Source organism: Sciurus vulgaris (genome assembly GCF_902686455.1).
Source record: "Sciurus vulgaris genome assembly, chromosome: 15".
Taxonomy (NCBI): Eukaryota; Metazoa; Chordata; class Mammalia; order Rodentia; family Sciuridae; genus Sciurus; species Sciurus vulgaris.
The window spans coordinates 54,977,627-54,992,970 of record NC_136476.1 but is presented as its reverse complement, the minus strand read 5'-3'; the positions used below and the strand labels follow the sequence as shown (position 1 = coordinate 54,992,970).

General features: G+C 40.6%; 1 protein-coding gene across 1 annotated transcript in view; it reads right to left on the bottom strand.

Moving 5' to 3' along the window:
- The window catches only part of LOC306644888 (FERM and PDZ domain-containing protein 1-like), a gene marked incomplete at its 5' end in the record, with an annotated part of 38,190 nt that extends 23,778 nt beyond the window's left edge, over nucleotides 1-14,412 (bottom strand). Inside the window, 4 exon segments of the mRNA XM_079112149.1 lie at nucleotides 6,807-6,852; nucleotides 9,889-9,991; nucleotides 10,751-10,968; nucleotides 14,384-14,412. Of these exon segments, the coding sequence (XP_078968275.1) occupies nucleotides 6,807-6,852; nucleotides 9,889-9,991; nucleotides 10,751-10,968; nucleotides 14,384-14,412 (396 nt within the window).
- Nucleotides 14,413-15,344: the final 932 nt, after the last annotated feature.

The window sequence follows — 15,344 nt, the reverse complement described above, 5'->3', positions numbered from 1 at the left end:
CTTAACCCTTGACCCTTCTTTACTCTGTTCAAGAGTAGAAAGATTCATCACTGTCTTGGTGTGAGTAAATGTTGAAGCCCTTGGACTGAACTGTATCAAGACAAACTGTAGCACTTGACAAGGAAAAATCTTATATGATTTAGAGCAACAGAATGTGATCTTCCTGAATGAAATACACTCGTTCCCAGCCTAGCATCCTATGTTGCCCCTGGTCTGAATGGCCCTTTAAGTCAGCCTCTAGACCGTTAAATGTGTAAGAATCCTGAGATAGATGGAGTTCCCGCCTATGTTCTGTGTAGCTGAGGAAGAGATACATAATAGCAATCAGGGAAATTGCTGGAAATAATGCTCAGAGACTAAGATTTATCAACAGACCAACATCATAAAGTACACAAAATGAACAAATAACCCTGAAAATGTAATGCAAGAGAAATATTCATTTATTAGTAACTAGAATCTTGGTGCGACAAGATATATATGATTCAGCACTTCAAATATATAGTTTGCTTTAAAATGACAACAGCATTTAGTAGAAGAGAGGGGGAATTAGCAATGTTCCAAGAGAAGTTCACCTGTAGAAACTGGTGGTCCAATCAGAAGGGATAGAAGAGATAAGTAAAAAAGAAAGTCACAATCTAAAGCTAGTGGTAAGAGTATCAGACTACTTTGAATGAGTTTAGGATTCTTTTCCAGGTGAATCTAGGGGCTCATGGACAAGGTAACAATTGCCATCCCACAAGATAAAGGAATGGAGGAAATATTAGGAAGCTAAAGATATTCAATTATCGAGTTTCCCAGACAATGAATATGGAGGATTCAGAAAAACACATACTGGTACGCTTTGTCATTAATTCTTGGAGAAATCTAAGACAAGAGATGATCAGAGAGCTTTTAGGCAGCAATCACGAACAACTAATATGGAGTTACCAAGAATAAGTCAAAGTCAACCAAGTTTTTTTCTTTGATGATAGGATTCCAGATTGGTAAGCCAGGGTCCTGTGGACATGGAAGTATTCCTTCATTCTTGTAAAGCATTTGATAATCTCTCCTATAATCCCCCTGAGGAGAAGGCCAAAGGCAGAGCCATTAGGTGGATTCAAAACTGATTGACCTATACTCAAAATAGTTTTGATTTCTTTCTTTTCTCACCCACCCCCACATGTTGGGCACTGAACCCAGGGTTTTGCACATGTTAGGCAAGTGCTCTACCACTGAGCTACACCCTGATTTCCAAATGAGAAACTCAGGCCTTTTGGCTCGATCTTTATCAATGATGTGCAGCAATACCTTAGTTGAAGTCAGAGAAAGTGAATAGTGAACAACACAACTTCAAGGTGTTATTTAGAATATTTCAAGCAGCAGAAATTGGGAGGAAAGATTGAGGAACTTGGAATCTAGAAGAAGGCTGCACAGGAAGTCACCAAGAACACATATAAGAGGGTGTAGGAAGAATTGAAAGGAACAGAATAAAGTGAGCAAAGCAACCCATATAACCATCGCTATCCTAGAGACTCCAAGGAATGAGATAACAGGCTGAACAGAGGAGAGATGCAGAGAGAAAAGAATCTGCAGGAGGCAACCATTGTTGTCTCTAACCTTAGGGAGAACAATTCTGCCAAGAATTAGGACCAGAGCTGGATCACGCGAAAGAAAATTAACTGGCCAGTAGTGGGGGAGTCTTGGGAAGAGGACGTTTCCTGACAGAAAGGGAGATGACTGCAGCTGGCAACTCGACAAATAAACCTTTCAGTTCCACAATTCTCTGACTATGAAATCTCAGCATGCCAGAACACCAGGCCAAACCGACATGACTTAACAGGGATTAATGTGAAGTGTGGCACTGAGGATCAAAAAAATCAATTGCACAAGCATGGGACTGGGGGACTTGGCTTGAAAGCTATTCATTTGAAAACTAGTTCGGTATTTAGTTGAGCACAAGTTTCACCCAAGACAACAGTGTGATTGGGCTTGCCAAAGTATTAACCCAATCTTGGACTTCACTAGCATTCTTGGTGCATTTCAGAAGGGCACCCCCCATCCCCCATGGTCCTTTTTGATCACTGATGGAACTGTGATTGTTTTCAGGGTGCCACTAACTGGGAGAGTCACTCTGAAACTGGAGTCCATTCAGAAAGCTATCAGGGAAGTGAGAATTCAGAAAAACACATCTATGAGAAACAATTGATAGAACAGTTGTTTAGCCTAAAGAAGAGAAGACCACAGTTCCAGTTCTTTGGAGAACTATTTCATACCAGGTAGACTTGTTTTCAACTAGGACTAGTTGGTGGGAGTCACAGGGAAGAGAAGTCTGTCTCTCTTACATTTGGAGCCACCTGACCGTGAAACTGGCTGCTTTGAGAAAGAAAGAGCTCTCTTTCATGGGAATGCCCAACCCACAAGACTCGCAGAGGTTCCTACATCTGAATGTCAGCACTAGTATGCCCACCTATCTCGGCATCTAGAACATATTGTAAAACACCCATGTAAGTGCTCTTGGTCAACGAGTACTGTAAGTGGACAACTGAAAAGATATGAGCTACCCTTGATTCTAGGACTTTTCAGCTCTCCCAGGGCTCTGACCTAATTCATCAGACACAAGCTGATAACATCTGTGGTTTTGCTGAGCTAAGAGTTAATGCTTAAAAGAGCATTAACAGGGACAAGTTGGAAAACATTTCTACATGTTTTTCTAATACCCCTCCACACACTGGGTTACTCAATGTCATTGTATGAAAACAGCAGGGGTTAAGGATATAAAACAGCATAATGTTAACAAGTGTGTATTCTGCAGCCTCCTACCTGGAAAACCACCAGCCCATATCCAATATGAGACAATGGGTGTGAGAGGCCAGTGTCCTCATCCATAAAAGGACGATAATGAGTGTACCTGCCTTGGAAGATTTCCTTTTGGAGACATTAACTATTAGTATTGATTTATTATAAATTTAATATAAGCAAATACAGATCTATAAAATTAAACCAAAAATATTTTTCCATAAAATTCTATGTCCTAGAGAAGCAGTAATTAATATTCCAACTTTGGATTTTATCATTCCTAATCGATTTCAAGTCACCTGAGGACTCCAAGAATCTACACCTCCTTGCTGAAGCATAAGACACATATGACCATTTTGCAACGCTTGCAAAATGTTTCAGGTTGCTTCTGGTGGGAGGCCCGGTGGGGGTCAGGTCGTGGGGGGCAGTCAATGTTCAGGGCATTTCTCAGAGGCACTGAAGGCCATAAAGCAGGCTGATACCTGCTTTCCCTTTAGGACCTCCAGAGAAACAGAGTCACATTACTCCTTTCCGGGAAATCTTGTGGGAACCTCGGGAGTGGTAGAGGAATATAGCAATTTCCCTTCTTCCCCACTTTTCACTTTTTAAAGGATGCTGCTATGTAATGTTTCTCCTCTTACTTAACAAGTGTTTTATTTTGCTCATTTCTTGGAAATGGAGTAGGGAAAAAAAAAAATCCCCACCTAATGAAGATTAAGAAGTTCCCCATTGAGATGATAATCAGCTAAATAAAAAGAATGTCTTAACACCTGCACCATCATTTATACTGATTAGCCTTCCCTGTGTTTTATAAGTTTCACATAATTTCACAGGCAAACTGTTTACAATAGAAAAATCTCCATTTATTGTGCATAAAACACTTGGTCTGTCATATTCCTGGCAAACATTTTTCGTAATTAGGTAGATGTTTTTCCTACTCTATTTCCAAGAAACAATACTTGTCAAGTAAGGAGAGGAGATAATTTCTTTGCTTGTGAAGAGTTTGGACCATAGGAACTTTATATTTTCACATAATGAAATAGCCATCTGTCCCGCTGTGCTCTTCCTGTTGCCTATGTGCTTAGGAAATCTTTCTACAATCTGGGACCTGATACACACCATCCATATGTTTACACTTTTATGGTTTGTTTTTTTTATTTAAATTCTGTAACACAGTGTGAATCAAGACTGTATTTTTTTCCAAATACTTAATGTCCAAGTATGACTTCATTTTCAAAAAAAATTTTTTAGTTGTTGATGAACTTTTATTTAGTTAATTTATTATATGTGGTGCTGAGAATTGAACCCAGTGCCTCACACATGCTACACAAGTGCTCTACCACTAAGCCACACCCCCAACCCCAAGTAGGACTTCTTGAATAATTGTTTTTTCTCCTCCTTTTTTGGGATGTCATGTTTATCACATTCTAAATTCCATGCAAGTATTTATTCTTTCTTTCTTTATTTTTTGTACTTGGGATTTAATCCAGAGGGGCTTTTCCATTGAACCACATCTCGAGCCCTTTTTATGTTTTATTTTGAGACAGGTTCTTGCTAAGTTGCTTAGGGCCTCACAAAGTTGCTAAGGCTGACTTTGAACTTGTGATCTTCCTGCGTCAGCCTCTTGAGTCACTGGGATTACAGGTGTGCACCACTGTGCCCAGCTACAAATATCTATTCTTGGCCTTTCTGTTTGATTACATTGATATGTTCAATATTTCACCAATATCGTATTGTTTTAATGATTGTAGCTTTATTAGTTTTAAAATCTGTACAGCAAGGTCATCCTCACTGTTCTTTTTAAAAAAGATCTTGATAAGTCTCACTTTGGTATACTTTGTTAATATACAAATAAAATTCCATGAGAGCTTGTTTGCATCAGCATATACATTAATATGAGAATAAACGATGCATTAAGATATAGTGAGAAGCCACAGGCAGTGGTGCACACCTGTAATCCCAGTGACTCAGGAGGCTGAGGCAGGAAGATCACAAGTTCAAAGCCAACCTTAGCAACTTAGCAAGGCCCTAAGCAACTCTGTGAGACTGTGTCTCAAAATACAATATAAACAGGGCTGGGGATGTGGCTCAGTGGTTAAGAACCTCTAGGTTCAATCCCCTTACCGCCACCCAACCCCCTCCCCCATAAAAAAAAAAAAGATATAGTGAGAATACTTTGTCTCCCCATCAAGGAACTTAGTATGAATCTCTTTTTATATTCAAGACTTGTTTTTTTACATTCTTCAGTAATCTTCCTTCCTTTCATTCTTTGTCCCTTCCTTCCTTGCTATGGTTCTGGGATCAAAACCCCAGGACCTTACCCCATGCTGATCATGCGCTCTGCTACTGAGCTATACACCTCTCCAGCCCCCTCCAGTGAAATTTTAGTTTTCTTCACAAAGGGCCCACATATTTCTTTTCCCTAAGTTTTTCCTATTTTTCTATTTTCCCAGTTAAAGAACTAGCTATTGAATTTATAACTTTACAACTTTTCTGTTTTATAAATCATCATTTAGATTTAGATTATTTTCTTTGTATTAGTTTTACCACCTTGTTTTCCAACTTCTGGAACTGATTATTTAATTGGTCTATTTCCTTATAAACTAATTAAGGTTATGAATTTTACCCTGAGAATTGCTTCAACTGTGCATAAGTTTTAAGAAATAGATGCATGCCTGGGAGCGGTGATACATGCCTGTAATTTCAGCTACTTGAGATACTGAGGCAGGAGGATTGCTAAGCTCAAGGTCAGCCTGAGCAACTCAATGAGGCCCTCTCTCAAGATTAAAAGAAAATAAAATAAGCCGGGTACAGTGGCACACACCTGTAATCCCAGCAGCCTGGGAGGCTGAGACAGGAGGAGCTTGAGTTCAATGCCAGCCTCAGCAATGGTGAGGCACTAAGCAACTCAGTGAGACCCTGTCTCTAAATAAAATACAAAATAGGACTAGGGATGTGGCTCAGTGGTTGAGTGATCCTGAGTTCAAATCCCTGGTAACCCCCTAAATAAAATAAAATAAAATAAAAAGGACTGGGGATAGAGTTCAGTGGTAGAATAATCCTGGGTTCAATTTCCAGTACTGCAAAAAAAAAAAAAAAAAAAAAGAGTAGGGCTGTAATTTATAATTATTTTCTAAACTGTAACAATAGCTTTGCCTTTCTATTTGACTCCATCTTTATTTAGGAAACTGCCCTTTACTTTCCAAAGGGCTGGATGCTTTTAATTAAATTTTTGGCAGTTATTAGTTTCTATTTTAAATTATATTCAGGAAAAGGAACCTATACAGTTTTTCATTTGGGAATTTATTGCATTTTCTTGGTTAATTAGGCATGTGGTCAATTAGGTTAGATTATTAAATGCATTATAAATTTCTCTATGTCCTTTCCACCTTTTTGTGGGGCGGGGTGGTATCTGTAGCCAAGACTGAGGTATGTATTAGTCACTCACAATGAGAATTTTCTGTCAACTTTCCTCCTTGGTAGTTGTTGCCCTTATAACTTGATCATAAGCTCTTCTTCCTGAATCATATAAAAGAGACCCCTTGCCCTGTGGTGGTTCAGGATTGCCAGTTCATTCCTGTGCTCAGCTCTGCCACACCTTGCCTTGTAGGCTTCAGAGTCAATAAAACTGTCACATCCAGCATTTCATTTGGTCCTCAGAACAATCCATTAGACACACAAGGCAATCACTGTCATAAACACTAATTTTAAAAAGTAAAAGTGAAACTAACAATTTGCCCCAGGTGACACCACTCAAACCCATCTTGTGACCCTTTGTTTGGAGCCCTTCCCCACAGTCCCCTCTGCAGAAGCACAGGTCTGTCTCCTTCACTGGGCCATAAGTCCTCCAGGCCCAGACCATGTTCCTCCACAGCATCTACGTACAGGACGTCTTCAGGCCACCCACTGCCCAGCAGCTGTCACCCTCTGCCCTTTGACTTTCCTGCTGATTTTATGAGAGCTCTCTTCCAGGGGATCGGGGTCTTGAGGCCAAGAAGGCTGAGACTAATACACAGGACAGGGAGATTTACCGATATGCAGCGAACAACTGTGATTGAAAGAGAATCCTCAGCTTCCCTGAAAAAAAAAAAAAAGAATAAAGATACAAACATTCAGTCATTCTGTGTGAAACGTGTGTGTGTGTGCACGCATGTGTGTGTGACAAAAAGACTGATGGCATTACTATAAAGCAGCCTCTTCCACGTGGGTTTCTTTGGCTCTGCAAAACTGAGGATGGCAGTGGGGAAAGTGGCCACCTGCAAAGGAGAGAAGCTGGCCCGAGTGCTCCTTCTGACCCAAGGGAATTTTCAGATTCCCACCTCCGCCATCTAGTCTACACCACAGTCACTCAACTGAGGTCCCTAATTTAGTCTCATGTGATGGAGAACACATCCAGCTGATACTAGCTAGGCTTATGTCCAAAAAGAGTTTTAAAGAAAACGTGGTAATGACACAGATAAGTTAGGTTGCTATTTCAGAAAACTTAGGGTAAACATTTCACTAAGTAGAAAGAATGTCTGTAGTTAAGATTAATCAGATAAAGCCAACCAGTTGTTATGTTTGGACACACCAAGTCAGTAATGAGTCCAAAATAAACACTTTAGTCTTGATTTTTCTCATAGATTTCAAAAGCGATTAAATCAATCAGATAACTGACAAACCTCCACTTTCTATTAGTGAATGCGATCATGGAATTGACTCATTTTTTTTTCCCCTTTCTCTTTACCACTACAGCATAGAGAAGCAGTTTGCAAAATAATGTTATCTGACTTCTTACAAGATGAACATTTAAGCCAATGGCAGCTGGTGTGTCATCTCCTCTAATGAACTCTGAGTTTTCTAAATGTCTGGAGATTCCTCTCCGCTTTATGTGATAAGAGGCCTCTTCTGAGATAAATCACAATAAACCTAGGTCCCAGTGGCTCTCAAAAAGACATTTTTGGCCTCACAAATATTGGAAGGAGTTAGAAAGGTTTTACTACCATTCCTGGTGTGTTATTTTGTTTTGCTTTGTTTTTTCTTCTCCCCCCCCCCCCCCCTTACAACTGCTTTTAGACACTGGAAATGAATTTAAAAAGATAAGCAATCCTGGAATTTTCACAAGCAAGATATGGGCCAGGGCACATGTGCACAGCACACCTGGAGTTACGGCCTGTTCAGAAGCCTGTGATGGCATGCCCCCCCCATCCCGAGAGTAGAACTTGCTGTGTTGGCATCAGTACCCTCCATCATCTGGGTTTCACTTTCCAGAACTTCTCTGGAGGCAAACTGAACTGCTCAGCGGCCACTGCTGTCCATCCTGCGGTTCCTGCTCATCTACATCTTTGGGGGTGAAATTCTACCCTCTGTTAAAGGGTCAGCTAAAACACTTCTGGACCGTCTCTGCTTTGTCAAACTACAACTTTCTTCGAAGCTGGAGGAATCTCCAGTATGTATAGCCCATTTCCTCTGCTTTTCTTGAGTGCCTGCCTTCAATCTCAGAGGGGTGTGCACACTACCAGCCTGTAAGTGACTGAGGCGTGGAGCCACTTTGCCCCACAGGGTTCCTTGCCCAGCGTCCGTGTTCAGTGAACAGACAGGTGCTAAATGGTACCTAAACACCCAATTTCTGGTTTATTGCTTAAATGTTAAAAATACATTTGTTGATTCATCAGAGTTTGATCTACTCTGACAGAAATATGACGAGCGCTGAAAATCTAAAATGTATTTTCTGGAAGTGATCATCTTTAGGAAAATAGCCCAATGACTGGGAAAACAAGCTTTCATAATATCCATACTGGTATTTCTTTATTTTAAATGAGAAATGTTTTCCTGACTGTCCCACCTACTCAACTCTGTCTCTGGCATTCCTGAAACAATACTGGGCTTGCTAGAAGGGATTCTGTTTTCTATGTTTGGTCAGATTCTCTGTTAATCTATTTTTGGCACTAGGGATTGAACCCAGAGGTGCTTTATCACTGAGCCACAACCCCACTCTTTTTTTTTTTTTTATTTAGAGGCAGGGTCTCACTGAGTTGCTTAGGGCCTCACTAAGTTGCTCAGGGTGGCTTTGAACTCATAATCCTCCTGCCTCTGCCTCCTGAGCTGCTGAGATTACAGGAGTACACCACTGTGCCTGGCTCTGTAAATCTTAAATTAAACTCTGTGTGTGTGTGTGTGAGAGAGAGAGAGAGAGAGAGAGAGAGAGAGAGAGAGAGAGAGAGAGAGAGACTGACTGTGCTTCCCCTGCATCCTGCACCTCCATTCTCTCTTCTCTGCCTTGCAGCCGTAGTTGCCTATGCTCTCTGTGGGCTAAGATGATATGCCCTCAGAATTGAATTCCAGTCCAAAGCACATCAGTCAATTCACAGAAAGTACAAGTTAGCTTTCACCTAATTCTACTTCTCATCTCTCTCTCTCTTGCTCTCTCTATTAAAGTCATTTAAATGGTGTTGAGTAGGAACAAAAGCCAAAGCCTGCACATGCCAAAGGGATGTCTGTAGTCCCTTCCCTCCCACCACTGACATTCCTCCGTAAATCAGGGCCGCCAGTTCCAAGTGCTAACCATATTCACTGATTCAGCTGAGCACCCACTAGGTGCTTGCCCTGGTCTCAGTGATCGTGGTGTAGGCAGCAAGTGAGGCATTTACTCAAATCACAATGACACCAAGGAGACAGTTTCAGGTTACATCAGTGAGACTACATATATGCCAACCAGGCGGAACCTGCAGGAACGTTTAAGAGATAGCAAAAGGATTGAGAAGAACAAACAGATTTGGTATCACTTTAGCTCAGTCTCTGGCATAAGTACAACAAGCCCATCAATCCTTAGAAAGCAGGGCCTCAGTGATATTCATTAGTACACTTCCCACAGTGCCTAGCACAGTGTCTTGGGCACAGAAGGGGTTTGACAAATAAGCACCTGTGATGGCCAAGTTCTGTAGGAGAGCAGAGAGTAACAGCCCCCACCAAAAAGCCATCACAAGACAGGGTTAGAACTCCAAAGATCTGTTCTTGCTTTTTCAAAGGAGATTGGACCTTCCTAAGATCATGAGATCAACTATACCACTCCTGTTGCTCATCTTGCTCTGTGATCATGTGTGCAGCTCCGGATGATGGGAGACAATTTGGTACCTTAGAATGTCAACTGCTCGTTCACAGGAGAGGTCTTCAGCGGTCTCATTGTTCATTTGGAGGATCTGATCACCAGGGAAAAGCTTGCCATGAGCAGAGCCTCCTGTTGGACAGAAAATAAGTTGGTACTCAGGCCAGGAGTGCCCAGACCCCATGTGTCACAGAGGCACAGCTGAATGGCAGGCAGCCTGAGTCCCCTGGGCACTGGTTCATATGGAACCTACTGTTCCTCTTTATAAGCCAAGGATAATGTATCTATCATCCATCAACTTCAAGGGATGTAAAGACACTATTCTGAGAAAGAAATCTTCTAAAAGCAAAAGAGCTGGTTAGTGAAATCTACTATATTCTTCTCTGAAGGACTCTGTTGTGTCTCTGTGTACATGTGTGTGGGTAAATTGAAATTAATGTATTTTAACTAGTCCCAGATTTAACATCACTACATATGAAAACAAACACTAGGTTTTCCCAGCCTGCTCCTTCCACCCTGGCACAGCCTATATTTCACAGACTCGAGTGAAAACAAATCAATAGTTTCTATTATTGTCTGCCCAGAACTGTTGCCAGCTAGAAGCACAGTGGGGTTCAAAGAGAAGGGTAGCTTATCTAAATACTTCCATTGCCCCTGGCCAGGTGGTTGGGGGAGGACAGAGGCTTTGGGGGACCTAGGGGTCTTGGGGCTCCCTTCCTCCTAGCACCAAAGAAAGGTGCAAAGCCCAAGACAGAATGAGGTCAGAATTTTCTAACTTCTTGGAGGGCAGCATTTTATATCTTTTCTTATGGGACAGATTGATGGGAGGAGACCCAGGGCTACTTTCCCCCAAGAAGCCAAACCCTTTCACATTTTCCAGTTGACCCTTACCTGCTGTGACGGCCACCACCGTGAGAGGAAGGCTCTCCGAAATGTGGAACCCATAGTCCTGGAGAGGGGCATCTTTATCTATCCTGACTGTGTGCCTCACAGGGGTGAGGGCCTGCGGTGGGTTCCCGGGAGGCGCATTGGCTGCGGCAACTTTAGCCCTGGAAGAGGAGGAGTGTGTAAAACCAGAGAGAGGGAGGATACCAGTTGGTGGCCACAAACTGGGTCAGCCCCAGGCATGATGGAGAAAGATGCAGAGCCGAGCCGACATCAGCTCTCCTCTTGAGAGGGATAAAGCACAAACACCACTAATTACAAAACCATGCAGAAATTAACCCTGTGGGTTTTTGTTTTTGTTTGGTACAGGGGATTGAACCCAGGGGTGCTCTACCACTGAACCATATTCCCAGCCCTTTTGCTTTTTATGACACAGGATCTCTCAGTTGCTGCAGCTGGCCTCAAAGCCCCCAAGTTGCTGGATTACAGGTGTGCACCACTGCACCCACCTTAGCACTGTGCTTTAAAAGAGAGGTTGTGAGGTGCTGTGGGCACTCAAAGTAGGTGAAGTTTCCACTTTGTAGGGCAGGAGAAAAGAAACCAGGGGAGCATTTGTTACATGAGAGAGGTAGGATTTGGGCCACACCTTGAGAGGTATCTACGGTATGTCTACAAAGCCCAGATCCTGGAACTCATATTTGATATGCTGCAGACTTAGTGAATGGTTGGATGGATGGATGGACAGATGAACAGAGAAGTATTCCAAGCAGGAGATACTGCTGGAGCAGAGGAACAGGAGAAAGAAAGACATGAATGGTGAACAGGAACAAGGAGTTATTTGGTTTGAATGTTGATGATGGCTAACTTTAGAGATGGATTGTTTCTTTGGGGATTTTTTAAAAAACTTTCTCTGTGTGTATTTTTTTTCTCTATGATAAATTTCACTTTCCTTTAAGCTTTGTAACTGTGAGTATTCCAATTATGAAATTCTGGATTGCAAGGACTCTGTATAGTAATCTTTGCAAGCATATATATTCTCTATTGAAATGCAGGTTAACTTGAAAATTGTATTTTCTCTTACACTGACAAAGTGAGTGACAAGTTATTTTTCATTTGTCTGTAGCAAATGATTTTTTTTCTTCTAAAACAGTGGTTCTTTCTGAGTAAGGTCAAATAGGATGGGATGAGGTGTTTACTGTCATTAAAAACTGCAGAAATGTGGAGAGTAACAGCTTCCTTGGGGTTCTGCAGTTCAGGTCTATCATTTATTCTCATCCATTTACCAAACACTGTCAGGAACTGGGCCTAATGAAACAGGACCTCACTTATGGGAAAATCACCTCTGTCATTTATAATGGTCTCGAATTTCAACAAGAATCAGGAAACATGAAAAACTGTTTCACAGAGTCAAAATGCACACGTCAAGTCCAAGTGCAAAGCCTCCTGCTTCATGCATCATCATCGGAGCAGATTTAGGCTCTGTCCAAGGTGACATAAGCCACACAGCTGAGATAAGCAGAGAGAGGATTTCTTCTAGGCAAGCACATGGGTAATACTGAGAAGGGACAGCAGAGAGACCTGCTACAAGGGAAGACACAGAAAACTGAAAATTTTCACTGAGTAAAGCCTGTAGCTCTTCCTGGTTTAAAAACAAACACTTTAAAGCTATACAACAGCTGCCAGACTCAGTGGTGTGTACCTATAGTACCGGTTACTCAGGAGGCTGAGGCTGGAGGATGAGCCTGGAGGATTGTTTGAATCCAAGAATTGGAGTCCAACACTGGGCAACATAGAGAGATCCTCTTTCTTGGTCTTGCTGAGTTGCTTAGGGTCTCACTAAGCTGCTCACAATCCTCCTGCCTCAGCCTCCTGAGCTACTGGGATTACAGGCAGGTACCACCATGCCTGGCAACATTTGCCTTCTTTTTTAAAAAGGCCACAGGATCTGGGTGTGGTGGTGCATACATATAATCCTGTGGTTCGTGAGGCTAAGGCAAGAGTTGCAAGTTCAAGGCCAGCCTCAGCAATAGAAAGACCCTGTCTTGAAATAAAAAATAAAGCCAGGTGCAGTGGCACATGCCTGTAATCCCAGAGGCTCAGGAGATTGGGGCAGGAGGATCTCGGGTTCAAAGCCACCCTAAGTAACTCTGTGAGATCCTGTCTCTAAATAAAATATAAAGAGGACTGGGGATGTGGCTCAGTGGGTAAGTGCCCCTGGGTTCAATCCCCAGTACAAAAAAACAAAACAAAACAAAACAAAACAAAAAACCCCCACAGGATAAGGATACCATAGACACTACTACTCTTAAATGAAACAGGATAAATGATTATACTCTTAATCAGGGAGGATAAAATGGTAAGAAGTATAATAAGCATAGAAAATGTGAAAGCACCTTTTTTTAAAAGCAGATGGTGACATATGCCTTGAAAATGATAAGCAGAGAGACTTTCTAATGCTATAAAATAAGTAGAGTTGCAAGCTAAACAACACAGCCTAAAAAAGCATTCAACAGGGGCAGGAGGTGAGGGTTAACTCAGTGGTAGAGCTTTTGCTTAGAATGAGGCCGGCCCTGGGTTTAGTCCCCAGCACCACATAAAACAAAACCAGAGCAAAAGCACCCAACAACTCAATCCAACAACTCATTAAAAACAGATTAGCTGAATGCACATCAGGTGCCAGGCATTCTTTATGAGTTGATGCTCAACAGCTAGAAAGGATCCAAGTCATAAAATTAGTGGTGTACATTAATTTAATACAGGGTAAGAGAGATTTATTTAAGAATACTCTAACTTCTCAAACATTACCCTATGTAAATTTATGATTACACAAATGGTACACCTTTACTCCACGTACAAACAAACAACATGTGTCTATTTGTTTACAATAAAAAATAAAAAAAAAATACTCAACTTCTTCTGAAGCAATAAAAGAAGATGTAAGTAATTGGGCAAAAGTTATGCTGGGTTCCTGGTTGGCAAGATTAAATTTGAAAAATAAAAAACCTAAGTGAAAATACTGATTTTAATTTTAATATAGATGAAAAAAATCCTTCTGGATTACAAAATGAACTTGAGAAACTGACAGGAGGAGTAGTGTAATGACAATAGTAATAAAATAACATAAGCCAACTATATATTGGGGGATAATTTAACTTTTTTTTAACATCTCATTCAACTCTCTTGACAAATGGGTGAGGTAGGTGTGATCATTATCAATATTTTATAGGTAGAAAGGAGACAATTTTATGTTGACAGTTTTTGACTTGGTTAAAGGCAGGTTTCAAATTGGGGCTATTCTCTTTAATGGGCATATCATACAACTTCTAGGGCACAGCTGCCCAAATGAAATCTACGGCAAGCCTTAGACAGAAATTTAAGTTTTCTAGTAGACATGTGAAAAAAGGAACAAGTAAAGTGAATTAATCAATTTTAGCAATATATTTCAATTTAACTCAATATATAAAATACTATTGACATGTAATTAATTCAAAAATTATTGATGCTTTACTCATTTTTTATATTATACCTTCAAATCCACTCTGTATTTTATTTTACAATGCATATCACTTGAAATCTATTTTCATCAAAAAAATTTATAGTTGAAAGTAAACTTTCAGGTCCAAATTGTTCCAAACATACTTAAAAGTTTTTCCATAACTGATTGTCATTCTTCAATTTTAAATTAATTAAATTAAATATTCAGTTCCTTGATCACACTAGCCATATTTCAAATGTTTAGGTGCTCTCTGTGGGTAATGGTGACCATACTGGACAACACAAACCTAGAATCTATAAAAATGCATGAAAAATGAATGAGACTCCTATATGTGAAAACTTTAAACATCAAAATTGTGATTAATACATTAAAGTAAACATCTAAAATGTACTTTTATGCCAATTGTCGAATCTTAGAGTCACAAAAGCTATTCATTGTGAGATATGGGTACACTTCATGTATTGTGTATGATATCATGTAGACTTGGGCCTCCAAACAGAGCTATATTTGAACCCAGATGATTTGAATTGGGGAGCCTGAGCTCTAACCTCTAAATACTTCTGCAAGTTCAACGTGTAATCACACATGTGAGATCTCTCTTTCACAGATTATAGCTTCATTGTGCTCCTATTAGACAAGGGCAATGATCATAAGTGCATGCTGTGGCTTTCATCAGTGAATTTGAATAGAGATTCTAGAAAACCTTTCTCATGTCTGGCAGTTCTCAAGTATAAACATGGAGCATAATATGTCCATCAATTTTACTCCTGGGTATATATCCAATGGAAATAAAATGTATGTCCACATACAACTTGCCCATGAATGTTTATAGCAGCATTGTCTGTAACAGTCCAAAAGTAGATACAACTCATCCACTAAAGACACAGATTAAAAATTCCATGACAGAATATTATTCAACAATAAAAGGCATGAAATACTGATGCATGTTATAACATGGATAAACCTGAACGCATTATGCTAACTGAAAGAAGCTAGTCACAACACATGTTGTATGATTTCACTTATGTGAACTCTCCAGAATAGCTAATCTATTTTCTTCTTTAAAAAAATTTATGGGCTGGGGATGTAACTCAGTTGGTAGAG